At 30.7% G+C, this 27780-nt stretch overlaps 1 protein-coding gene across 15 annotated transcripts in view; it reads right to left on the bottom strand.

Annotated features, from left to right (window-relative positions):
• LOC126842227 (uncharacterized) overlaps window positions 1-21456 on the bottom strand; it is a 36221-nt gene extending 14765 nt beyond the window's left edge. The window contains exons 1-10 of one of the 15 annotated variants that reach the window (XR_007686280.1): window positions 21244-21456; window positions 16381-16589; window positions 15729-15921; window positions 15504-15621; window positions 14437-14720; window positions 13659-13867; window positions 12996-13188; window positions 12771-12888; window positions 8974-9257; window positions 8202-8404 (exon numbers count right to left, since the gene is read on the bottom strand). Coding sequence is in view for 6 of the 15 variants with exons in the window: in XM_050579115.1 (XP_050435072.1) it covers window positions 12811-12888; window positions 12996-13188; window positions 13659-13867; window positions 14437-14754 (798 nt within the window). In the remaining 9 variants the exon portion in view is untranslated. Of the gene's footprint in view, window positions 1-7019; window positions 7237-8201; window positions 8405-8973; window positions 9258-10069; window positions 10160-10267; window positions 10461-11016; window positions 11136-12770; window positions 12889-12995; window positions 13189-13658; window positions 13868-14436; window positions 14911-15503; window positions 15622-15728; window positions 15922-16380; window positions 16590-21243 lie in introns of those variants that run through there. The other 14 variants (XR_007686286.1, XR_007686281.1, XR_007686285.1 and 11 more) reach the window with 14 other exon arrangements.
• Window positions 21457-27780: the final 6324 nt, after the last annotated feature.

Consider the following 27780-nt stretch of genomic DNA (forward strand, 5'->3'; position numbering starts at 1 on the left):
CGGCGACCAGCGGCAGCCGCCTCCGCCGGCTGCCCTTATGCCACGTGTGTAAAAACAGGCAGCGGACGGCGGCGGTTGTTACCGCTGATACGGAGAGACGTTATTTCAAATTCTTAAATTTTTTTTTCGCTTTCAAAAATTATTGTTCATATACATTTTTTCCAATATTTTCGATTGAAAATATTTATTGTAAACCAAAATATCTCATCACAATAACAATATTAGGTACACAGTTCCCTTAATTTTCAAGGGAGGCACCGCCTCCCTTGCCTCCCCGGGAAAACCGCCACTGGTTGAAATACAAATTTAGAAAATCTCAAATAAGAAATATCTTCACAAAATTAAATAACAAAAAGACTTAAAAACCAATTAGAAGAACTAGACACTAAGTACACAAAGCTTTGAATCGAGTCCAAACTCTAGAGTTGTCAACTAAAAATGTAGATAAAGAAAATCAATACCTTAAACAAATAAATAATGAGGTGTATTAGTACTATTGGTGTACTAGTATTGTTGTAACTTAATCTTATCAATGATAAGGTTAACTTGTGTTTTAACTTGCAAAAATAGGGTTCAAGAGAAGTAGTGTCAATAGTAGATACAACACATTCAGTAACATTTATTATTATTCATACTTAATTACTCATTATTTTTTAAAAACTGTTGCAAGTTGCCAATATGTATGACAAACAATGCGAGGTTCAGTTAATGTGTATTTTGGTTTTAACGGTTTTTACAGTCTATAAGTATTACTCTATTCTACAAATAAACGACTTGTAATTTATTGTGGGGATACAGGCAAAACTGTGCCCGGCCGGTGTCCAGTGGACAAACAGTTTATATAAATCATGGAGGTATATTATTTAGTTGGCTGTATAAAATAAAGGTCCATTAACAGTTATTTTAAATCCCCTTTCTTCTTCTATTTTTATTTATAAATGTATTCACTACCTATTTAATATTTACTAAAATTCGTTAATTTTTTTTTAATACACTTATATTTTTGAAGTAGTTATCCGCCTGAAGAACACTTAAGGATAGGGCAATAATTGCAAAACGTCAAGTAAAATATATAGGTACATTTGGTACGGCTCCCTCTTATACCTCTCCAATGAAATTTATTCATATAAATTTATAATTTCATACTAAAGACTAATTATAAAAATTGTAAATTAATAACGCATTATGCTTAACAATGATCATCAATTTAATAACCCATAGATACACTTATTCTTAGAAATGTGTACAAAGTTATGTAACAATTACCTAATAGTTGAAATATAACATTCAACATTAGTTGAAATATAATTCTTCTCTTCTATAATTTAAAAATAAAATAAAAAAATCCAATTTGTACCATAAATAAGTTTATTTTAAAGTAAACTTCCATATCAAACATAAGTAAATATAGACAATTTATATAAGTTCAATAAAATTACAACTGCTTGAATATTAGTAAGTTGAACAAAAAACCCTTAAATTTAGTATTATTTAAAATTATATTACATGATTCTGATATACATATATGATCACTTTTAACTAAAAAAAACCTCAAGTCTATTTGGTACTGGTTGTAAAAACTATACACAACAATGTATTACACCATATTTAATCGTTAAATGCATACTGTTGCGTATGAGCAACAACCAGCCATTATTGATTTACAAATAAAATATTTGACTTATCTGTATAAACTTGGAAATTATCTAAAGTTTAGATATTTATCAACACGGTTCTATTTTTAATGTTATCCATAGATATATTTTACGATTAAAAAGATGACTGAAAGGAAACCCAGAATAATTTCACATTCATGTGTACCGGTCCATCGATAAATAGTTTAATTTTTTCTATCATGTACTGCCATCTATCGGTTTGAAAGTAAATCACGCAATAGAATATCTATACACACTAACAGCTGATATACACTAACCTAACATAGATAAATATCTGATTATAACCGTTTTTATCGGTTGTTGCCGGGAAGCATCACCACGCATTGTAGGGTTAAACTACTTAAGTTTCTTTGTTGCTGCGTTTTCGGCTTCGTCATCCTCAGAGTCGTAATTCGGTCGCTGTCTTTTTGCGGGCAAGAGCGGTCTTTGTCCATCTCGCTGTCGGTCTTGTCTAACTGCATGCTATTTAATTCCGGATAACTAATTATACAAATGTATTGTATATAAAATTATTGAATTATCTCCATTTTAAAAAGGCTGATACAGTGCTCGACCGAGCGGAGGAACTTCTTAAACTAAATAAAGATAAACACAACTCTTAAAGTCACCAACGGCTGTATTCAATGAGACAGTATAGAACATAGAACACTATGACACATGTTGTGGAAATGACGGTCGGTCAGTCCATCGGGTGGTGATTTATACCATTCGCTGGACGTTCCGCATCTGGTGGCGTGAGGCATGTACCGCTTCCCAGTCCACCGGCCACTCTGGTCCCGGTAACTCCTCCAGCTCCCGGATAGCGTCTATATCCGGAATGTCCGTTTGGTCCTGACATACGACCATACCGATACAGGCCATAGTCACCTCTTGGTAGACCTTGGAGACCCTGAATAAGCCCAAGGGCTTCTTCCATTTGGCCGCCGTTCCCGCTCTTCCCTGGTTTCCGGCCTAGCGGTACTGACCTTAATGCGTGCCCATCTGAAACGGTACAGAAATCACATGAAGTTTTAATTTGAATTTCCATGGGGAAAATTTATTGATGAGACACTTGACTTGACAAAAACAAGAAAAATTTATAAGTATTTTAATTAATTATTGGTTTTGTATATTAGTAATTTAAATGAATACAATTTTATAGAGATTCTGCAGGATAATCGTTATGGTATGTGCAATTTGAAACAAAGAATATTACACTCTATCGCTGTAAGAAAAATTAATTGATTATTATTAGTTTAGAGAGACAGTATAGTTGTTTTACTTAGGTGGAATAAAGTGTAGATTATTTTTAAAAATTATCAACAGTAAATATTTTATAAGAAGACTGGGCATCAAACGACTAATAAAACTGTGTATATTTATTTAAAAGTGACATCTATTCCGCAAACATTGCGTGATCGATTGGAAATTATTCATTTAAAAGGGTACACGGAGTATGTTTTTTTTAATTTGATTTTTATTTAGACTAAAATTGTAATTGTCTTAATGGTCATATAACTGAGAACCAGTGGCGTACTTACGGGGGGGGGGTATACGTGGGTTGTATCCCCCCTAGGGCCTTAACAGTACACAAAAATATAACAGTCACACCTAATGAAGTACTCAATATTCTTTCACTGTCCTCGAGAAAATTAGACTTTGTTTTGTAATTAAAAATCCAAACTTTTGTTTACATGCAACATATATATAATAATATGAATATATGTTTATATTGAATAGGTATGGATGTTATAATCTGTATTCCCCCTCCCTAACCGTTGAAAAATTCTAGATACGCTACTGCTGAGAACATGATATTGCATGACAAATCAAGCTTAATAAAATAATGTAAATTTGATACCTAATACCATTTGGACAATACTATTAACAGTTTTTTGGAAGAGAGTATAGATTAAATATTAAACAAAATATTTAGAGAATATAGAACATTAAGAGAGAATTATGTGAAGTAGAAGAACATAAAAGAATATATGGTCAATATAAAAAATTGGTTATGATTTATTATTAATTTAATCTTATATATGAATTTAAGGACTTTACAGTAACACTGTTTTAGTTGTATGCTAATATAAAGATAGATACCTACACTATTAGTGTCACACGTTAAGATTGAGTTGTGAATTTTCGTTTTTTTTTAACTATCGTAATTATGTTTTCGTAAAAAATCGTCAGATACTATTAATAAACTATGTTATATTGTTTCGTTAAAAGTAATTTTATAGCTAACTTTTATTTAATTAACAATACCTCTATTTACATACTGTATTTTATATCGTACATGTTGCTGTATAAAATATTTACAGCATCGCATTTTGTAATACTCTAACTATTTAAAAATGTATTTTATCGAAGGAAATGAGTAAACTACATACTATTCGATTGAATGTGTTTATTAATTTGTTTTTTGTTATGAGCTCTAATATTTTGTTCACAAGAAAATCCTATAATATTTGAATAAACTATGTGTTTACCGCCATACGAAGTGTGTACGGCTTATCAGTTACCGCGTTATCATTTATAACCGAGTTCGACCTAACTATGCTAGATAACAATCGGCGTCCCTATCCCAGTCGTTTATCACTATTTTCTTTCATTTCGCATTTCGGATACTTTGCTGCTCGTGCCTCGTAGTTAATAATTTTGTATAATTAAAAAACTAGGTATTACAAATTTGTACTCAATATTTTTCCTTCAATTCAATCGTACGTATCGATTGGTTGCGAGTGCAGACGCCGGCTAGTATTTCGTATTGTACGTTTTTTTAGTCCCGATAGACCGGTGACTTTGGTGTGGACACGATTCGTTTACTTAATAAAAACAAAAAAACACTGGTCTTTGTCGAAAAGAAAGCTTTTATGCTATTACATCTTTTTCGTTAAACCGATGCGTTTGTGGTGTAAATACGGTATACTATTCGTACAAATATAATAAAAAACCTTATATTATGACTTGTACATTTTTAACATACCGGACATGAAATGGTGTACTCGTATAGTCTTGTCCGTGTTAAAGGTAATAAGAAATATGACATCACCAAATGTCACGTATTATAATGTTTAACAAATACGATATACGTTTTTTGGTCAAATACGATGTGTATAATAAACCTTAATTGTAAAAAAACGAGCATTCATAAAGGTTGTCGGTAGCCAAGATTTAAAAACTATTGTCGGCTTTGTAATTTAGCAAACCGTATATTTCACCATTCGCTGTTGTAAACGATAATTATACCGGATTACACATATTTGATTTAACTTTTCTTGTGTTAATCAGTTGTGATATGCTGAACAGTAAATTGAAATTTAGTTTACCCATTGTCTTTACTACACACCTGAATAAACAACATATGAAATGTTACACTTTTTTCTTGATTCGTATGTACTAATGCAACCAAGACGGTTGCAATGTTAACACGCTTTGACACACTGCTTATCGTTAGCTAAATATAAATGCCTCTGGTGTCACGCTTAGGATCTTTTTGGAATAGCTTGAAGGTATGTCCAAAATTTTGGTACCCTTTGACAGTTATGTTTGTCGTTAAAAAAAGGAATTGTTTTAATGTAAAACAAATGGCAGACCTCTTCGACACACTGCATATTGCTAAAATATTATAATATAGGTATTGACTATTATTATACTAAAAATGTACAGTTTTACTCACTGTTTGTTATTATACAAACAAGCTTAAGTTAACACTGAACCAGGACCAATTTTATTGTAACCTATAGCATAGGGTTACAAGATTTGTGTGTTCAAGAAGATCGACTAATTAATTGTAATTAATGGATGGAGTAACTAGATCAGAATGATGTTAGGAGTTAACAATTGAAAAATTATTCCTTGATTAAGCAATGTCAAAGTTCAGCTTTTAGAAGTTTTTAACATTTAATTTAAAAATTGGTTCCAGACTGTTAGGACAGTATTTTTAGCCTAAACAGTATTTGGACTGCTATTCTGCAACTAATCGGTAAAATAACATTATATTTAGAATTATGTAAAATTAAAACACAATTGATTTTTAGAATGAGTTTAATTTGTGCATGAAGTCTGTAAGTGAATATAATTTCTAAAAAACTGGAAGTCATAATGTGTACACAGTCTCTACTCTTCATTGAGTTCACAATTAAGGGTTCCTTAATGATATATGTATACTTATATTATCGGTGTTTTAACTTGCAAAAATTGGGTTCAAGGTAACTAGTATCAATTGTAGATACAACACATTCAGTAACATTTATTATTATTCATACTTAATTACTCATTATTTTTTAAAAACTGTTGCAAGCTGCCAATATGTATGACATAAACTATGCAAGGTTCCAGTTAATGAGTATTTTGGTTTTAACGGTTATTACAGACTATAATTATTACTGAATTCTACAAATAAACCACTTGTAATTTATTGTGGGGATGTAGGCACAACGGTGACAGGCCGGTGTCCAGTGGACAAACAGTTTTTTAATAAGTTAAATCATTGCAATTTTATATCTTTAATTTTAGCGATTATCAATTAAAGAATGCTAGAAAACTAGTACAAGAAAAAAAAAACAATAAAGTAATTTTTAAAAAAAATGGTTAAAAAAATAATTTTGGTTTGACCTACTGTATTTTTTGCATTATTTAATTTAAAATTTTTTTTTGAAAATAATTACAATCTGTATTTATATATACCATAAGTAAAATTTAGGGCTAATTTATATACAAAGCTGTAAGTGATATGTGTGACTTGAGGTACCTTCACAAACAACTAAAGTTGGTTGCAATTTGAGTCCAGACATAATTAGTATTACTCAATTTTTTCGGCGTTCTGAAAAAAAAAATTGTAAGTATGCCACTTCATCTTTTAACAATTTTTTTTTTTCGTTAATACTAAATTGATGTTTACAATTTGATTGTATGCAAAACATTGTATTGTACATTGATCTACTTGTAAAGCTAACATTGATTGAGTAAATTTCATTATCGTTTGTGAATATTATTTTAGAAACCGAATACCGAATACTTTTATTTAAAATACAGAACCTGTTTGAAATATTTAATGACGATTGTTTCAAAACATGTTCTGGTTATCCTTACCTGATTAATTTAAAAACAATAACACCTACTTAATGTTATCTATTGATAAACATGTAAAAGAAGTAAATATTTGGTTTAAATCACCTGGATCGTCTTTACAAACAATTTGTCTCAATTGTTATAGTATCCTTGTGAATGTTGCAATCTTTAAAAATATTTAATGTGAATCTGTTTTATAATTTTCTATTTTAATTAGATTAGTTAATTAAATACAAGTATAAGACATATTATTTTTACTCAATATATATTTTTGACAAAACACACCGAATGAGTATAATAACTTTATATTTATAATTCGATAAAATTATAATAAAATCGATTTTTAGAATGAGTGCAAAATACTCGTGCATATAGTTTAATAGTGAATATAATTTCTAAAAAAAATTTAGGTGATATGTGCGACTTCAGGTACCCTCTCAAACAACTAAATTTGGGTGCAATTCGAGTACAGGCATAATTAGCATTACTTAATTTTTTCGGCGTTCTGAAAAAACAAAACAAAAATTGTTCAGTAAATGAAGTGTCATCACGAAGCTAAATTATTAATCAGCTGTATAAAATAAAGGTGCATAAACGGTATTTTTAAACCCCCTTTTCTTCTTCTATTTTGATTTTAAAATGTTTACACTTTTAAATAATTACTAAAATTCGTTAATTTTTTTTTTAATTCACAAATCATTTTGAAGTAGTTAACCGCCTGAAGAACACTTAAGGCTAGGGAAATAATTGTAAAACGTCAAATAAAATGGACAGTTACAGCTAAAACGAAAAGAAAACCTAAAACCTTTACTTACATCTATTATCGCTTTTTCTGTATTTATCCGCTACGGCCGACTAGTGCTCACATAAATAAACTGTTTCACGCTGAAGGTTTGAGAGTTCCGTCTTGCTGTAGTCGTCCAATAAGTTTGGCTGAAAAAAGGGATTGTGAAAAACATATATGAGTTTATATAATTTATAGAATCTGATAGTTTTCTGATGTTTGACAGAACGCGACTCGAGCGTAAAAAAAGTCTACCTTTATAACGGCTTTGACAAGGAATTTGCACCTGAGGCCATTACCGGTGACTAAAGTGTTCGTCCGGTTCTTTTTGTATAGGACCAAGCCGTGTCATTTAAAAAATGAAACTTGTTACCGCGATGTTTGTATTTTTTTCCATAGTCGCTTGTTGTTGTCTCAAATGAGTTAGATTCACTTGCAGGTTCAGTGCTGTAAACCGACAATTATTTAATCAAGATTAGTGATTACCATCGGCGCACGAATATTGTAGTCGAACCTGAGCATTATATTAACAAATAGATGTTCAAGTAATAATTTCAAACAACTTGTTATTTAAATAAAAATTGCCCAGGTTAAAGGAAATAGTAACTTAATGCGTTACTATTTCACTCATTAGTGAAATACTACTAACGATACGTAAAGTTTATCTATAACATACTCACACTTCGTATGCATATCTACGAAACAGATACATCGGTGGTACAGGCCAGACGATCCAACCAAAATCACCCTGATGTACCCAACGACCATGTGACGAATTTCTGGTCGATAACCGTGGTCTGTTAAGGCACAGGAACAACTTTCCTTTCACGACATTTTCATCGATCTTCAACTTGTTGGTTAAATACATTCGTGTACCATTTGCTTGCAACTAAAAATCATTAAGGGTATTACAATTAATATTCATAATATATATATATTTTTATATATTTATTTATTTATAAAGGATAGGGCGAAGGCAACTGACGAGATATGAGGGCCTAATATCTTATACAAATGTTATATTTTCTTTTGTTACAATAAGACGTCACCTATAATGATTCATATTCAATAGAATATGAATTATAAAAAATGTTTTTAACCTTTAGCGACTTTTTAGAATTAATTTTTGATTTTTTTTTTCAAAATAATAAAAAAAAACGTAACGCACAAGCATAGCATTTTTACGTTTAACAGTACGACCAAGTGTTTAAAGCTTATACCAACGTATTTTATCAATACAATTGTCATCTAAACTAGACCTAACGAAACTACTGACTAAAAACAATTTTGACACATTTTTATATCTTATACTATATGAACGAACAGAATATATCAGTATTAAACTAACTGGAATTGTTTTGTTAAAAGTAATGCTCCACGGGTACGATGGTATTTAAAAAATGTACAAGCCGATATTATTCATATTCGAAGTATTAAAAACATAAATGTCGGACTTACTATTTCAAACGAGTTTCTCTCGGAGTCGGCATACTTATATTGTTGATCTGTGAAGCATAATGATCCACGCGCCTTAAAAGCTGAAGTCGTACGCACCATTACATCTTTCGTGAGACCTACGCCTTCTACTAACAATGTAATTTCGACGTATTGGTTTTTATCGACGATGGTAAAGTTGACAACGTTTGCTGATAGCACGGCATAAACATAGTCGTCGTGAGTATATTCGTGTTGAAGCCGAGATCCACCCGTGGCGGTACCAATGTCCAACCAAAGCGATAGCACTGCAACCGATATGACAATATAGATTTTGAACATGATGAATTGTTTTTTTGGTAGGAAATTCATTAAAAATGGGCAAAAGAAATTCGCGACCGAACGAGTAAAGTCTTTGTGATCGAATGACGATTGCCAGAGCTGGTGTGTGACACAAACCTCAGCCGACCCCTCTAGTAATAACTGTTTGGCAGGTAAAGTCGTCCTGACACTTATTGCCGTTTATTAATCCATCCTGCGAGAAACCCTAGTATTCATCGACCCTCCAATTTATCAACGGGTTCCGTTGATAAATATAATAACACAATTGATTTTTAGAATGAGTAGAATACTTGTGCATGTAGTCTAATAGTGAATATAATTTCTAAAAAACTGTAAGTGATATGTGTGTCTTGAGGGTACCCTCTCAAACAACTAAATTTGGATGCAATTCGAGTACAGGCATAATTAGCATTATTAAAAATTTTCGGCGTTTTGAAAAAAAAAAAATTGTTCAGTGAATAGTCGAAAGATGAAGTGTCATCAAGAAGGTATATTATTAATCAGCTGTATAAAATAAAGGTGCATAAACGGTATTTTTAAACCCCCTTTTCTTCTTCTATTTTGATTTTTAAATTGTGTACACTTTTAAATAATTACTAAAATTCGTTAATTTTTTTTTTAAATTCACAAATGATTTTGAAGTAGTTAACCGCCTGAAGAACACTTAAGGCTAGGGAAATAATTGTAAAACGTCAAATAAAATGGACAGTTACAGCTAAAACGCAAAGAAAACCTAAAACCTTTACATACATCTATTATCGCGTTTTCTGTATTTATCCGCTACGGCCGACTAGTGCTCACATAAATAAACTGTTTCACGCTGAAGGTTTGAGGGTTCCGTCTTGCTGTAGTCGTCCAATAAGTTTGGCTGAAAAAAAGGTGATTGTGAAAAACATATATGAGTTTATATAATGTATAGAATCTGATAGTTTTCTGATGTTTTACAGAACGCGACTCGAGCGTAAAAAAAGTCTACCTTTTTAACGGCTTTGACGAGGAATTTGCACCTGAGGCCATTACCGGTGACTAAAGTGTTCGTCCGGTTCATTTTTGTATAGGACCAAGCCGTGTCATTTAAAAAATGTAACTTGTTACCGCGATGTTTGTATTTTTTTCCATAGTCGCTTGTTGTTGTCTCAAATGAGTTAGATTCACTTGCAGGTTCGGTGCTGTAAACCGACAATTATTTAATCAAGATTAGTGATTACCACCGGCGCACGAATATTGTAGTCGAACCTGAGCATTATATTAACAAATACGATGTTCAAGTAATAATTTCAAACAACTTGTTATTTAAATAAAAATTGCCCAGGTTCAATCCTAGGGGATTAGCTTAAATAACAGGTATGGAAATGACAATTAAAATAAAAAATTGTCTTAATAAATAATCGTCAAATTTCAATATAAATTGAAATAATAAAATAGCATTGTAGAATCGAAGTCAAGGATTTTTCGCAATTATCTTTACGGGAAGTTAAATTTTTCTTGATCAACAAATAATTATCACCAAAACAGGAAGATATTATTTGAACTTGGTAATTATTTAATATTCCTTAAGTAACTTAATGCGTTACTATTTCACTCATTAGTGAAATACTACTAACGATATGTAAAGTTTATCTATAACATACTCACACTTCGTATGCATATCTACGAAACAGATACATCGGTGGTACAGGCCAGACGATCCAACCAAAATCACCCTGATGTTCCCAACGACCATGTGACGAATTTCTGGTCGATAACCGTGGTCTGTTAAGGCACAGGAACAACTTTCCTTCCACGACATTTTCATCGATCTTCAACTTGTTGGTTAAATACATTCGTGTACCATTTGCTTGCAACTAAAAATCATTAAGGGTATTACAATTAATATTCATATATATATATATATTTTTATATATTTATTTATTTATAAAGGATAGGGCGAAGGCAACTGACGAGATATGAGGGTCTAATATCTTATACAAATGTTATATTTTCTTTTGTTACAATACGACGTCAACTATAATGATTCATATTCAATAGAATATGAATTATAAAAAATGTTTTTAACCTTTAGCGACTTTTTAGAATTAATTTTTGATTTTTTTTTTCAAAATAATAAAAAAAAACGTAACGCACAAGCATAGCATTTTTACGTTTAACAGTACGACCAAGTGTTTAAAGCTTATACCAACGTCATTTATCAATACAATTGTCATCTAAACTAGACCTAACGAAACTACTGACTAAAAACAATTTTGACCCCTTTTTATATCTTATACTATATGAACGAACAGAATATATCAGTATTAAACTAACTGCAATTGTTTTGTTAAAAGTAATGCTCCACGGGTACGATGGTATTTAAAAAATGTACAAGCCGATCTTATTCATATTCGAAGTATTAAAAACATAAATGTCGGACTTACTATTTTAAACGAGTTTCTCTAGGAGTCAGCATACTTATATTGTTGATCTGTGAAGCTTAATGATCCACGCGCCTTAAAAGTTGAAGTCGTACGCACCATTACATCTTTCGTGAGACCTACGCCTTCTACTAACAATGTAATTTCGACGTATTGGTTTTTATCGACGATGGTAAAGTTGACAACGTTTGCTGATAGCACGGCATAACATAGTCGTCGTGAGTATATTCGTGTTGAAGCCGAGATCCACCCGTGGCGGTACCAATGTCCAACCAAAGCGATAGCACTGCAACCGATATGACAATATAGATTTTGAACATGATGAATTGTTTTTTTGGTAGGAAATTCATTAAAAATGGGCAAAAGAAATTCGCGACCGAACGAGTAAAGTCTTTGTGATCGAATGACGATTGCCAGAGCTGGTGTGTGACACAAACCTCAGCCGACCCCTCTAGTAATAACTGTTTGGCAGGTAAAGTCGTCCTGACACTTATTGCCGTTTATTAATCCATCCTGCGAGAAACCCTAGTATTCATCGACCCTCCAATTTATCAACGGGTTCCGTTGATAAATATAATAACACAATTGATTTTTAGAATGAGTAGAATACTTGTGCATGTAGTCTAATAGTGAATATAATTTCTAAAAAACTGTAAGTGATATGTGTGTCTTGAGGGTACCCTCTCAAACAACTAAATTTGGATGCAATTCGAGTACAGGCATAATTAGCATTATTAAAATTTTCGGCGTTTTGAAAAAAAAAAATTGTTCAGTGAATAGTCGAAAGATGAAGTGTCATCACGAAGCTAAATTATTAATCAGCTGTATTAAATAAAGGTGCATAAACGGTATTTTTAAACCCCCTTTTCTTCTTCTTTTTTGATTTTTAAATTGTTTACACTTTTAAATAATTACTAAAATTCGTTAATTTTTTTTTTAAATTCACAAATCATTTTGAAGTAGTTAACCGCCTGAAGAACACTTAAGGCTAGGGAAATAATTGTAAAACGTCAAATAAAATGGACAGTTACAGCTAAAACGAAAAGAAAACCTAAAACCTTTACTTACATCTATTATCGCTTTTTCTGTATTTATCCGCTACGGCCGACTAGTGCTCACATAAATAAACTGTTTCACGCTGAAGGTTTGAGGGTTCCGTCTTGCTGTAGTCGTCCAATAAGTTTGGCTGAAAAAAGGTGATTGTAAAAAACATATATGAGTTTATATAATGTATAGAATCTGATAGTTTTCTGATGTTTGACAGAACGAGACTCGAGCGTAAAAAAAGTCTACCTTTTTAACGGCTTTGACGAGGAATTTGCACCTGAGGCCATTACCGGTGACTAAAGTGTTCGTCCGGTTCGTTTTTGTATAGGACCAAGCCGTGTCATTTAAAAAATGTAACTTGTTACCGCGATGTTTGTATTTTTTTCCATAGTCGCTTGTTGTTGTCTCAAATGAGTTAGATTCACTTGCAGGTTCGGTGCTGTAAACCGACAATTATTTAATCAAGATTAATGATTACCATCGGTGCACGAATATTGCAATCGAACCTGAGCATTATATTAACAAATACAATGTTCAAGTAATAATTTCAAACAACTTGTTATTTAAATAAAAATTGCCCAGGTTCAGTCCTAGGGGATTAAGCTGAATAACGGGTATGGAAATGAAAGTTAAAATAAAAAATTGTCTTAAATAATAGTCGTCTATTTTCAATATAAATTGAAATAATAAAATAGCCAGCATTGTAGAATCGAAGTCACGGATTTTGCGCAATTATCTTTACGGGAAGTTAAATTTTTCTTGATCAACAAATAATTATCACCAAAACAGGAAGATATTATTTGAACTTGGTAATTATTTAATATTCCTTAAGTAACTTAATGCGTTACTATTTCACTCATTAGTGAAATACTACTAACGATATGTAAAGTTTATCTATAACATACTCACACTTCGTATGCATATCTACGAAACAGATACATCGGTGGTACAGGCCAGACGATCCAACCAAAATCACCCTGATGTACCCAACGACCATGTGACGAATTTCTGGTCGATAACCGTGGTCTGTTAAGGCACAGGAACAACTTTCCTTCCACGACATTTTCATCGATCTTCAACTTGTTGGTTAAATACATTCGTGTACCATTTGCTTGCAACTAAAAATCATTAAGGGTATTACAATTAATATTCATATATATATATATATTTTTATATATTTATTTATTTATAAAGGATAGGGCGAAGGCAACTGACGAGATATGAGGGCCTAATATCTTATACAAATGTTATATTTTCTTTTGTTACAATAAGACGTCACCTATAATGATTCATATTCAATAGAATATGAATTATAAAAAATGTTTTTAACCTTTAGCGACTTTTTAGAATTAATTTTTGATTTTTTTTTTCAAAATAATAAAAAAAACGTAACGCACAAGCATAGCATTTTTACGTTTAACAGTACGACCAAGTGTTTAAAGCTTATACCAACGTATTTTATCAATACAATTGTCATCTAAACTAGACCTAACGAAACTACTGACTAAAAACAATTTTGACACATTTTTATATCTTATACTATATGAACGAACAGAATATATCAGTATTAAACTAACTGGAATTGTTTTGTTAAAAGTAATGCTCCACGGGTACGATGGTATTTAAAAAATGTACAAGCCGATATTATTCATATTCGAAGTATTAAAAACATAAATGTCGGACTTACTATTTCAAACGAGTTTCTCTCGGAGTCGGCATACTTATATTGTTGATCTGTGAAGCATAATGATCCACGCCCCTTAAAAGCTGAAGTCGTACGCACCATTACATCTTTCGTGAGACCTACGCCTTCTACTAACAATGTAATTTCGACGTATTGGTTTTTATCGACGATGGTAAAGTTGACAACGTTTGCTGATAGCACGGCATAAACATAGTCGTCGTGAGTATATTCGTGTTGAAGCCGAGATCCACCCGTGGCGGTACCAATGTCCAACCAAAGCGATAGCACTGCAACCGATATGACAATATAGATTTTGAACATGATGAATTGTTTTTTTGGTAGGAAATTCACTAAAAATGGGCAAAAGAAATTCGCGACCGAACGAGTAAAGTCTTTGTGATCGAATGACGATTGCCAGAGCTGGTGTGTGACACAAACCTCAGCCGACCCCTCTAGTAATAACTGTTTGGCAGGTAAAGTCGTCCTGACACTTATTGCCGTTTATTAATCCATCCTGCGAGAAACGCTAGTATTCATCGACCCTCCAATTTATCAACGGGTTCCGTTGATAAATATAATAACACAATTGATTTTTAGAATGAGTAGAATACTTGTGCATGTAGTCTAATAGTGAATATAATTTCTAAAAAACTGTAAGTGATATGTGTGTCTTGAGGGTACCCTCTCAAACAACTAAATTTGGATGCAATTCGAGTACAGGCATAATTAGCATTATTAAAAATTTTCGGCGTTTTGAAAAAAAAAAATTGTTCAGTGAATAGTCGAAAGATGAAGTGTCATCAAGAAGCTATATTATTAATCAGCTGTATAAAATAAAGGTGCATAAACGGTATTTTTAAACCCCCTTTTCTTCTTCTATTTTGATTTTTAAATTGTTTACACTTTTAAATAATTACTAAAATTCGTTAATTTTTTTTTTAAATTCACAAATCATTTTGAAGTAGTTAACCGCCTGAAGAACACTTAAGGCTAGGGAAATAATTGTAAAACGTCAAATAAAATGGACAGTTACAGCTAAAACGAAAAGAAAACCTAAAACCTTTACTTACATCTATTATCGCTTTTTCTGTATTTATCCGCTACGGCCGACTAGTGCTCACATAAATAAACTGTTTCACGCTGAAGGTTTGAGGGTTCCGTCTTGCTGTAGTCGTCCAATAAGTTTGGCTGAAAAAAGGTGATTGTAAAAAACATATATGAGTTTATATAATGTATAGAATCTGATAGTTTTCTGATGTTTGACAGAACGAGACTCGAGCGTAAAAAAAGTCTACCTTTTTAACGGCTTTGACGAGGAATTTGCACCTGAGGCCATTACCGGTGACTAAAGTGTTCGTCCGGTTCGTTTTTGTATAGGACCAAGCCGTGTCATTTAAAAAATGTAACTTGTTACCGCGATGTTTGTATTTTTTTCCATAGTCGCTTGTTGTTGTCTCAAATGAGTTAGATTCACTTGCAGGTTCGGTGCTGTAAACCGACAATTATTTAATCAAGATTAATGATTACCATCGGTGCACGAATATTGCAATCGACCTGAGCATTATATTAACAAATACAATGTTCAAGTAATAATTTCAAACAACTTGTTATTAAATAAAAATTGCCCAGGTTCAGTCCTAGGGATTAGGCTGAATAACGGTATGGAAATGAAAATTAAAATAAAAATTGTCTTAAATAATAGTCGTCTATTTTCAATATAAATTGAAATAATAAAATAGCCAGCATTGTAGAATCGAAGTCACGGATTTGCGCAATTATCTTTACGGGAAGTTAAATTTTCTTGATCAACAAATAATTATCACCAAACAGGAAGATATTATTTGAACTTGGTATTATTTATATCCTTAAGTAACTTAATGCGTTACTATTTCACTCATTAGTGAAATACTACTAACGATACGTAAAGTTTATCTATAACATACTCACACTTCGTATGCATATCTACGAAACAGATACATCGGTGGTACAGGCCAGACGATCCAACCAAAATCACCCTGATGTACCCAACGACCATGTGACGAATTTCTGGTCGATAACCGTGGTCTGTTAAGGCACAGGAACAACTTTCCTTCCACGACATTTTCATCGATCTTCAACTTGTTGGTTAAATACATTCGTGTACCATTTGCTTGCAACTAAAAATCATTAAGGGTATTACAATTAATATTCATATATATATATATTATACATCGGGTGATCCAACTAATGTAAGACACTCATTTTCTCTGTAAGTATGAATATTTTGCGAATTTTTTTTTCCCTAAAATTTAAGGTACATATTTAAGTACATTTTTCAATATTTAGAAAAATTTTATCTTCAACTCTTATACGTTAAAGAAGTACGAACCTCGTTTTTTCAAATGGGAACATATGTTTTAAATTCCATAAATATAAAGACAAAAAATCTAAAAAAACGTTAGCGTTTCTATATTTCAATTTTCATCTATTTGTTCCCTGTTTATGACTTTGTAAAGATTTGAATTTTTTTCTATATTTCTTTATAATTTTATTCGATTTGACAAAGACAACTAGTTTTATTATGACGGCCATCACATCAAATGTAATAATAATTGGATGTTAACGCATTCCGTATCATAATCAGATATAACAAATAACCACACATTATTAGACGAAAGGTAGACTGTTACGGATAACGGACTTTACACTGTACACATCTCGGATAGCAATCTAGTATCTAAACTATGCATCAGTTACCACGGAATAATCGAGTGACCAGTAACTATAATAGTTTTTATTATTTGTACAAAATCGCATTTTATTTATTATTTGTACATAACCTCTATCGCTAACAAATTTTGACTTCACAGTTCACACGTTTTGCATTTGTGAAATGAGAAATTACAAACTTAATTAAAAAATGTTAGTAAATTTAAATTTTACTTTATAGTAAATATGATAGCATGCTTATTGTAGTTATGTCATAACTGGTTATTTTATAATTTTTTAAATATATCAATTGATAATATTTGCTCTCGACTTTATTTTGACGTTACATTCTTGGACACACCATTAATTTAATAGGTAAGTTTATTAGAGTTTAATGGGTAATTTAATACAATACGATTTCAATTAGCTTTTTTATTTTAGGTTGAATGCTTTTTTACTGAAAATATTTCATCTTTTAAAAACCAATGTTATCATGTCAGAAAAATCAATGGCGTTGAGATTAGGCTATACCAATTACTATGGAAATGTCTTTTCAATTGGACCCAAGACCTTACAATTATATATCAAGGTGTAAATTATAAGTATAAAACATTTATTTCTAATGTGACATTTTTTCATGTGAATGTATAATATCATCACTAAGCAATTTGAATGAAAAGTGTGTTGTGTTGTGTTAACTTAAAATAATTATTAATGCATGTATTTGTGTATGTGGGTTGATAATACTCACATACCCGTTTCATTTATTTTTAAAAATATCAGTAATTAATGTATGCATTTCATATTACTACATACAAGGAAACACTTCTTGATAATACCATTATTGTTTTTTATTTTATTTTAAGCCTATGTAAGTATATTATTTTTATTTGATTAAACTTATCTAAGGTAGTTCAAATGTCTGCTTTCAGTTTAGTTATTTCTTACAATGAGCTAACCCATATATTGTGTGTTTAACATACATTACGGATATTTGATCATTAAGTTTTAGCTATAACTGACACGGGTATTTGGCTATCAAAGTTAAATTTTATATCAAATTTATTAATATACAATAATTCTCTCTTTGAAAAGTTGTAATTCTATTAATTTGTATTTAATGAATTCAGTAAATCAAGTAAATTATTTTTTTGAATTTGCCTAAGATAATTAATGTTAATTTTATTTTTGTTAGATTTGTTTAGTTACCAACGTTTGTTAAAAAAAAGAAATTAAAATCAGTATAATAGAAGTTGAACAATTTCAATTTCAAATTTATAGTTATTGTTTTTGTTTCATATTTTTTATTGAATATTTTAAAATAGTAACATTTGTAATTTTTAAATTTATTGTTATATTAATAATAAGTTTATGAATAGTTTATTAGTTAAATACTTATATTATCAGACAAAAGAGTATTATTGTTCTTTAAATGTTATACTATACTATCTATTCGTCGTTGAAATTTATCAATACAATTGTGTTATCAATTTTTAAATTTTGTAAAGTCCACACAGCAAAAATTAATGCAAATTGTTTTTAAATCTTTAAAGTAGGAAAAATGTTGCAAATATTCTTTTAACCATTATTTGTATCATTAAATGTAAACAAATTTTATTTTTAACAACTATGCATTATAAGACATAAGTCAGTATAATTTATTTTATAAATATTTGTATTTATAAATGAATGTAATAAACATACATGTATGTGTATAAAATCAGACAAACTTGTCGCGTACAAATTCCATAAAATTTAAATCCTCAAAAATGAGTTTTATTACAGAATAATTATTAAATTTAGAGACTACAATTTAGCAAAGGCTATTTTTGATTTAATATTGCTACTTTTACATAATCTTAGTAAAACGTACCCGTTATAATAGTTTAATAATGTCAATACTTTAATTTGTTTGGTAAACAAGGAAACATCACACAATGGTTTTCTTTTTAAACAACTAAAATCTATTAAGCTTTTAATTTTCAAGATATTAAATAGTGAAGAAAATAAGAAAATACTGATTATAAAATCAAAAAAGCGGCTTCAACTGTAAAAGAATTAACTGTTCAATTTAAAATTTTTAAAACAGACATATTTTATTATAAAGACTTTAGAATCACTATTACTATAACATTATACATCTTATAAGTTATAATAATAGTTAGTAAGTACTAATAAAAGGATTAGAAATATATAAACTATTTAATTTGATTTGTAATTAATAAAATAAAAAAGACAAGTTCTGATCATTTAATATTTGCGTGACACAAACCTTAACTTTATTTCTGAAAACAAATCACAGGTGAGTTTGAGTATCATTGTATGATTTAGTGTAATTGAGTCACAAACTTTTGGTCCATATTTTTATTAATGGGATCTAGATAAGAAAGTAACTTACTTTAAAAAAAATAAAATGTCAGTGTTGTTGAAGAATTTACCGTTACGGAAACAAGAAATCTTAACACTGTTTAAAAATATCTAGTCTTAGACTACTTAATCATTTAAACACAGTCCACTTGATTGCATTATTTTATTAATAAAGTTGTTTATAAAAAAAAAAAAGTTAGTTATAAATGTAAAATAGGCAACATTTTAAATATTTACTGTAGAATTAAAATAGTAAGCAATTTAAATCTAAAATTCCTTATTTAGTGTAAATTGTTTGAAACAATTATTTGAGCACAAAACATATTTTGAATAAATTCAATATAACTAAACAAATAATAGTAACACTTCCCGACGATTGTCCATTTAATGTATGCACTTATGAGATTGTAAGCCAAATTTTAAAGCTATTGTTTACTACCTATAAAAACTATAGACATTATAATTTTCATAATAGCCTAATATTAATCTGTTGTACTGTGCCGTCTGTGCTGTTACTTTTTGAATGTAGAATATAGATAGTAGAAAAATATGATAACTAGTTTAATGATAACACAGATATACATAATATTATATATATCTATGAATGATAATAATATTATGTATTATCATCATAGTAGCAGTTATCAACCTACTTGTACCACGGTTTTTAGTTGTTGTGGTTGAATAGCCATTCGTTAGCCGCTGTCAATATAGGTCTGTCAACCTACCTATCATGACGGTGTGTTAGAAAAGTCGGTAATCTGTAAATATGAATCGCTGGTCAACTAAAATATCACAAAACATTTTATTGTGTTTGGTTATCTGTGTACTCACCTATCGGACAATGCGATCATAAATAAGTATTTTATTGGCTCCCGGTCTTTGGAAAACCAAAGAAATATAACAATATTTAAGAGAAAATGTAATATCTTTACAAAGTTAAGCTCACGACTAGATAGATGAAAATTAATAATTCAAACGATAACATATTTTAAAATTTTTTTACTACAAATTTATTGAATTAAAAACATATGTTGCCATTTGAAAACGCGAACTTAGAACCTTTTTATCGTATAAGGGATGGAGATATAAATTTTCAAAGTATTGAAAAATATAGTAAAGCTTATAACTAAAAGAATAGAAAAAAAATAATTTTCAAAATATTTATATTTTCCGAGAAAATGAGTGTCTTACGTTAGTTGGATCACCCTGTATATATATATTGATAAAGGATAGGGCGGAGGCAACTGACGAGATCTGAGGACCTAATATCATATACAAATGTTATATTTACTTTTGTAACAATAAGACGTCAATTATAATGCTACATAATATAATATGAATTAAAAAATGTTTTAGACTGTTAGCGACTTTTTAGAATTAATTTTTGATTTTTTTTTTTTAACTACATATTGAGATAACCAAATCTATCGAAATTCATAATGAAAAATAAAACGTAACGCACAAGCATAGCATTTTTACGTTTAACAGTACGACCAAGTGTTTAAAGCGTATACCAACGTATTTTATCAATACAACTGTCATCTAAACTAGACCTATCGAAACTACTGACTAAAAACAATTTTGACACATTTTTATATCTCATACTATATGAATGAACAAAATATATCAGTATTAAACTAACTGGAATTGTTTTGTTTAAAGTAATGCTCCACGGGTACGATGGTATTTAAAAAATGTACAAGCCGATATTATTTATATTCAAAGTATTGAAAACATAAATGTGGGACTTACTATTTCAAACGAGTTTCTCTCGGAGTCGGCATACTTATATTGTTGATCTGTGAAGCATAATGATCCACGCCCCTTAAAAGCTGAAGTCGTACGCACCATTACATCTTTCGTGAGACCTACGCCTTCTACTAACAATGTAATTTCGACGTATTGGTTTTTATCGACGATGGTAAAGTTGACAACGTTTGCTGATAGCACGGCATAAACATGGTCGTCGTGAGTATATTTGTGTTGAAGCCCACATCCACCCGTGGCGGTACCAATGTCCAACCAAAGCGATAGCACTGCAACCGATATGACAATATAGATTTTGAACATGATGACGTTGTCGAATACACACAAACGAAACTGTTTTTATGATGGGAAATTCACTAAAAATGGGCAAAAGAAATTCGTGACCGAACGAGTAAAGCCATCGTGATCGAATGACGATTGCCAGAGCTGGTGTGTGACACAAACCTCAGCCGACCCCTCTAGTAATAATTGTTTGACAGGCAAAGTCGTCCTGACAATTATTGCCGTTTATTAATCCATCTGCGAGAAACGCTAGTATTCATCGACCCTTCAATTTATCAACGGGTTCCCTTTGTTGGTATATCCGTTTGACCTCGTTTCCAGACCGGGACAATTAATACAAATTGAGCAGTGTGCATAAGCTATAATAATCTTTATTTTGATTTCTATAGCGTCGTATTTCCCATTGTCTGAACACCGGAGGCCCCGTCGGTGCAGTGCAACCGGCACAGAACGAGTCATCGCAAAACATGTACTATTTCACATAGGTCTTTAAAAAACGTTTTTTATAAGTCACATACAGTCGCTTGTTATTACAAAACAAAATAATTTTATAAACTTCTGTGCTTTGTTTAAATAACATACATTATTTCAATGGGTAGCAGTAAACGTATGTGTATTTCCTAGCGATTGGCAAAACTCAAAATGTTTCACAGTCTTGCGATGATAATATTATTTACGTAGAAAGCTCTACATGAGTTACAAGTTTTTGTTGATAAAAGTAACGGTGCTAAAACAATTAAGGTACCATTATACAAAATTTAAAGCAAAAAGAGTATCTATGCGAATATTTGAAAAAAAAATACACTAACATTCATAAAACCATACTGCTATTGAATTTCACTTACTGTATTAGTGTTTGTAACAACGCTTTAAATGCTATGTATGCTTTAATATCGCTAAACTTAAAAAACAAACTTGATTCGAAAATATACAATATTGTTGTTAATGAAATGCATTAATTCTGCTCTCCATGGTTAATTTATAAATATTTATTCAGTATTTAGAAGCCACACTTCTAAACACTACGCTATATCGTTGTCAAGCCACATACCGACCGCAGGCCAACTAAACTGTAAGAACAAAAGCGGAACCACGCCATAATGAATAAACGTAATTACTCTATTGTTGAAATCGGGTATTGCAAAGACCAGACATGAAACATTGTCTACTCTTTCAACTTTGACTGGTTAATCACAGACTATTAGAATCAAAATTATGTCTAAATATATAAATATATATATAATATATCAAAACAATGACTCCTAGAATTAAAAATTTATAATATTGTTTCTACATTAAATTTATATTTAATTCACAAATATTATTTTAAAAGGGAACTAGGGATGGAACTTCACTCATTTTGTTCAATCAAATGTGTTGAATTTTGTTCTTTATAATCTTGGGCTAGTTATGGTAACTTCAATATTTTTTAAACATATATTCTGCTAAATGCAGCTTTTTCTAATTTAAAAAGCAGTGAAAAATATCTTGCTTATTTTTAAAAAAAAAAACTAAAAACATTTTCTGATGCTACCATGAGTTTTTAATTTCTAAAATATGGAACATATGAAACGAATCCAAATTTTTAAACGTTTTCATTTTCAACAGATGTTGTTTATGAAATCGTTATTATAATTAATTAATGTAATAATATTATTAAATATTAAGTACTATCTGAATATAAGATTATTATATAACAATATAAATACTATGCAAGAAATTTAAAAATTAAAATTTTCATTTCTATCTTGGAAAAAAGTAATAAGAAATATAAATTTGGGTAAACCTTCAATAAATTGAGGTATGCTATTCAGAATCGAATTTTTTGTGAATTTTCACATTAACTGTGCACCTGGAACTGTGTTGATCCTATCAAATCTTCGCCTCCTCAAATATTTTACTTGCTTAACCTTCTTTTATAACCGAATTAAGTTTTTTGAAGAAAAAACAATTTTCCGTGTTCATATCTGGAACTTATGACCTTTCAATATGATATTCTAATTTTTATTTTTAATGCTTAGAAGTTACAGGTATGTATTAGATATTCTAATTTTAGCTTCGATGCAAAGCGAGAAGGTATTGGTTTTACTCTGATGTGTGTTTTTTTTTATCTGTATACACTGTAACTTCTTTAATACTGGACCAATTCTTTCGAATAGCAACTCTATAAATCGCAATTTTCATCTAGTTGGTACTTTGGGGGAGGGGGGGTAAAAGTTGAAAAAGTTTAATTCTTCACAGACGAAAGTTGAAAAAACAAAAAAAAAACCGTACGAGTTTTTAAGTAAGAACTTTTACTGGCTATAATTTCGAGAAAAAGAGTCGGATCGAGTTAAAATGTATAAGAAATAATTATTTAGTATGCCCGCACACGTCAGTTGTGTCAAACTTAAACTATACCCATTTTCCACCCCCCTAGGGGGGGTACAATTTTTTTTGTTTTTCTGGGTTTTTAGCGGTAATTTTAAAAATTTTGGGTTGAAAATTTGGCAGTAGTTGGAACTCATATGTACCCATAACATATTAAACGGGAAAAAAATTCGGCACTACAGTTTTTTTTTAATTGCCGGGAAACTGTGTTTTCGCAGACATCGTATATTTTAACAAAAACATCTTAAATCTTTAAAAAAAATTGATCAAATCATTAAAACAATTTTATTTATATCTATGCAGAATGATACTATTAGGTTTTGTGCTCAAGTACCACTCTTGACTTAAAGTTTACACAAAGTTCATTTTTTTTTTTTTACTTAAGTTCTTTCCGGATGATTAAAATTGAGAACTGATAACAAATTCGTACTAAAAACCCAGTGTACCAGATGTGAGAAACGAACAGACACTAAAAACTATCAGTTGGTAACGTCTATCCGTGTTAGATTAGGTTAGGGCCCAATGAGCGGTATCATAACATTGTGTTTATTACATGATATCACATGCGACTAAATCGTGTAACTGATTATAGTAGACACTCGATTTATTTGAAAAAAAACGATACGACAAAACCACTGTCGATATCTCGTTATTTTATAGCCTGCGTTATATTACCGTACCGAAGGTCAACTATGAGTATATAAGGTCCAACTACCTGCAAATTATGAAGAGGACTGTTGTTTTTTGGATTCAGATTAAGTGTTGGTTTAGTAAGGAAAACTAATGTTTTGTATATTGTTATACTGTTATTCATTTAAAGAGATTCACGCTTGATTGTTTGAATTGTCTAATATCAGATAATCTGATTCGTGCTAATTTTAATTTTTTAGTTTATCAACTTGTAGCTCTAATTTTGTATAAAATATTTCATTATTTTATTACTATGTACTATTACTATTAGGATAAATTTTAATAATAATTAAGTCATAAAAGATAATATTTTATTTTATGACTAGATCAAATCTCGTGAACATCATGATACTGCTCCTATGCTATTATTAAAAAAACAAAATTTTTAAAATCTCCATAAAAGGTTATTGTTAAATAACAGGCAACAGCCGACCGCTAGTGGCTATACACGTTAGTAATATTTAACTAATAAGTAATATATGTAGGTAAAATTTATTGTTTTCTCCATCACAGTACCAGTATACGATTTATTTAAATTTAAATGTAAGAAAATCGATTTTTCTTTAGAAAATAACAAGAAATTAATATACAGGATGAGGCAGTAAAACGGCGATTTTCTAATGTATTTAAATGGTAAAACTCGTTTCACTATCCCACCCTTTACATTTTAAGTATCTATGAAAAGGTTTTTTTTAGTTGCATTTTATTTTGTACATTGTCAATCTAGTAAAATAGAAGTATAATATAGCTTTGAAATAATATAATCTATGAAGTATAAATAGTTTGTGTGAGATTGCTTTAATGGAAGTATATAATACATAAATATTAATTTTATTGAGAATAAGCGATTATAATTTAAACTATGGAGTACAAACGATTGGAACATGAATCGTCGACCATTCCAACAAAATATAACAAGACATTGTATATGTGTTATTTGGTCCACTAAGTTTTTGCAAAAAAAAAAAAACCAGTACAGTGGGGTCGGTGCATAGTGGGGACGGAACATAGTTGGGTCGGGGCATACTGGGGATGGGAAGGTCACAGGTTTACAGAAATTTTTAAATCTGAAAGTGATAAAATCACTTTCGAAAAAACGCTTCGATGCAAATCGGTAGTTAGTATTTTCAAGCCAGTACAGTCCAAACCAAGCACAGTATAAACCAGCAAAGTTAGAAAGTTTTAAATGAAGGTTCTGTATTTACAAATGAGCATCAAAGCGTTTATTTGAAAGCGATTTTATTCAATTTTATCACTTTTATTTATAATAATTCTTGTAGACCTGTGACCTCTCCGTTTCCTCATTGCTTTGATTACATTATGCCAATACTCTACAGTACTAGTCCTCTCAGATAAAATCACTTTCAAATTAACGCTTTGATGCTCATTTGTAAATACAGAATCTTCATTTAAAACTTTCTAACTTTGCTGGTTTATACTGTGCTTGGTTTGGACTGTACTGGCTTGAAAATACTAACTACCGATTTGCATCGAAGCGTTTTTTCGAAAGTGATTTTATCACTTTCAGATTTAAAAATTCCTGTATACCTGTGACCTCCCCATCCCCAATATGCCCCGACCCAACTATGTTCCGTCCCCACTATGCACCGACCCCACTGTACTGGTTTTTTATTTTTAATGCTTATAAGTTACAGCTATGTCCATTGGAATGGACATTGGGATTTACGGTTTAAAATAATACGAGAATGCCAAATACAGGGTCCGGCAAAAAAACCTCCCTGATTTCAAAAGGCAATTACAAACTAACAAACAAAGATCCAGAAAATTTTTTTTTATTTTTGAGTTACAAATTCTATGCCATTTTTCATTAAAAAAAAAATTACTTGGTTTTAAACAATACATCAATTAAATGGCGTCCTCCATTATTTACACATTGACCGAAGCCTTTCCCTGAAGTTGTATTTACTTTTAGTTTATATTACACATAAATGAGGTTGCAAATTAAAATTAATTACAACGGAAAACAGAAAAACAATTTTTTTTTGGTGTAAAACACAAATTATTTTACATTTATTACATATAACATGTTTTTACCAGTAAATTTTATGTTTTTGCACCGTGTTGCTTCTCCGATTTATCTTCTATTATCTTCTGTTTTCCCCTTTTACCTTCCTAAACAAGTAATCACATATGTAAATTTTAATTACACACAAAATAAATATTGTCACATTTCTTATATTTATTTTACAATAAACAAAAAGTAAGGTGAGTTTAAATTAGTTTGAAATATATTTGTTAGAAATATACAAAAAAATCAGACATTTGAGAGTTAAATCATAGACAGGACCGTAATTGAGGGCTTGGGGGTCGCAAATTTATTAAATAAATCTCATACAGAAATATAATTTATAAGAATACTCGTAAAATATTCATAAGGGGGTGTCAAAAAAAATGTCGACTTCCAAACTTTTAATTGACGACTAAAATGTTTGGGTAAAGTAGTAATAATAAAAAAAAAAAAGGATAAAGCGATTATTAAAAATCAAATCGAACATTGAAAAAATCAAGTTTATAGCTTCTAAGAAAACACAAAACCAAAAAAAATGGAAAATTAATGAGTCAAAAGTATAGTATAATGTATCAGAATAAAAAAAAAAATATTTTGAATTTTTTACTGTAAATGTTTCAAGTACCTAATTAAAAAGAACCCAGGTTTGAATATTATTCAAGTACTTAAGTAAAATATTTTACTTTATTAATTGAACGGCTCCTCCTCCAGATCGGTGGCGGTGGTTTCTTCTTCCTGGGCGGTTAGAGGAGGTGAAGTCTATGGGTCGTCTATATTGATGGCGTAGGCAGCAGCGTAATTTGCCCCTTCAGCAGAGGCAGGAGGAGTTTTTTTATTACCCCCGTCCTGCCACTTCTTCTTGAGACAGTCTGCTGCCCGGTGGCCCCGAGCGGTGCACAGATTACATCCTGAAATATATTATAAGGTTAGTTGAGGTTATACATAATATGAGAAAATCGGTTAACCGATATAGTAACAACTTACGCCCTCGAAATGGTGCCTTCGGCTCACCGGTGCCACCGCCGCCCCTTCTTCTACCTCGACCTCCCCTACCGCCACCACCGCCACGCCGACCTTCATAGGTGTGGAATATAAACTTAGCCATTTGTCAACATAAAAAAAATATTAAATTTTATATTGTAATTATAAAT

This window comes from Adelges cooleyi, unplaced genomic scaffold, assembly GCF_023614345.1.
Source record: "Adelges cooleyi isolate 19-005CV unplaced genomic scaffold, UGA_ACOO_1.1 ACOO_flye_CR_arks_rails_tigmint_CR_PRNA_452, whole genome shotgun sequence".
Lineage (NCBI taxonomy): Eukaryota > Metazoa > Arthropoda > Insecta > Hemiptera > Adelgidae > Adelges > Adelges cooleyi.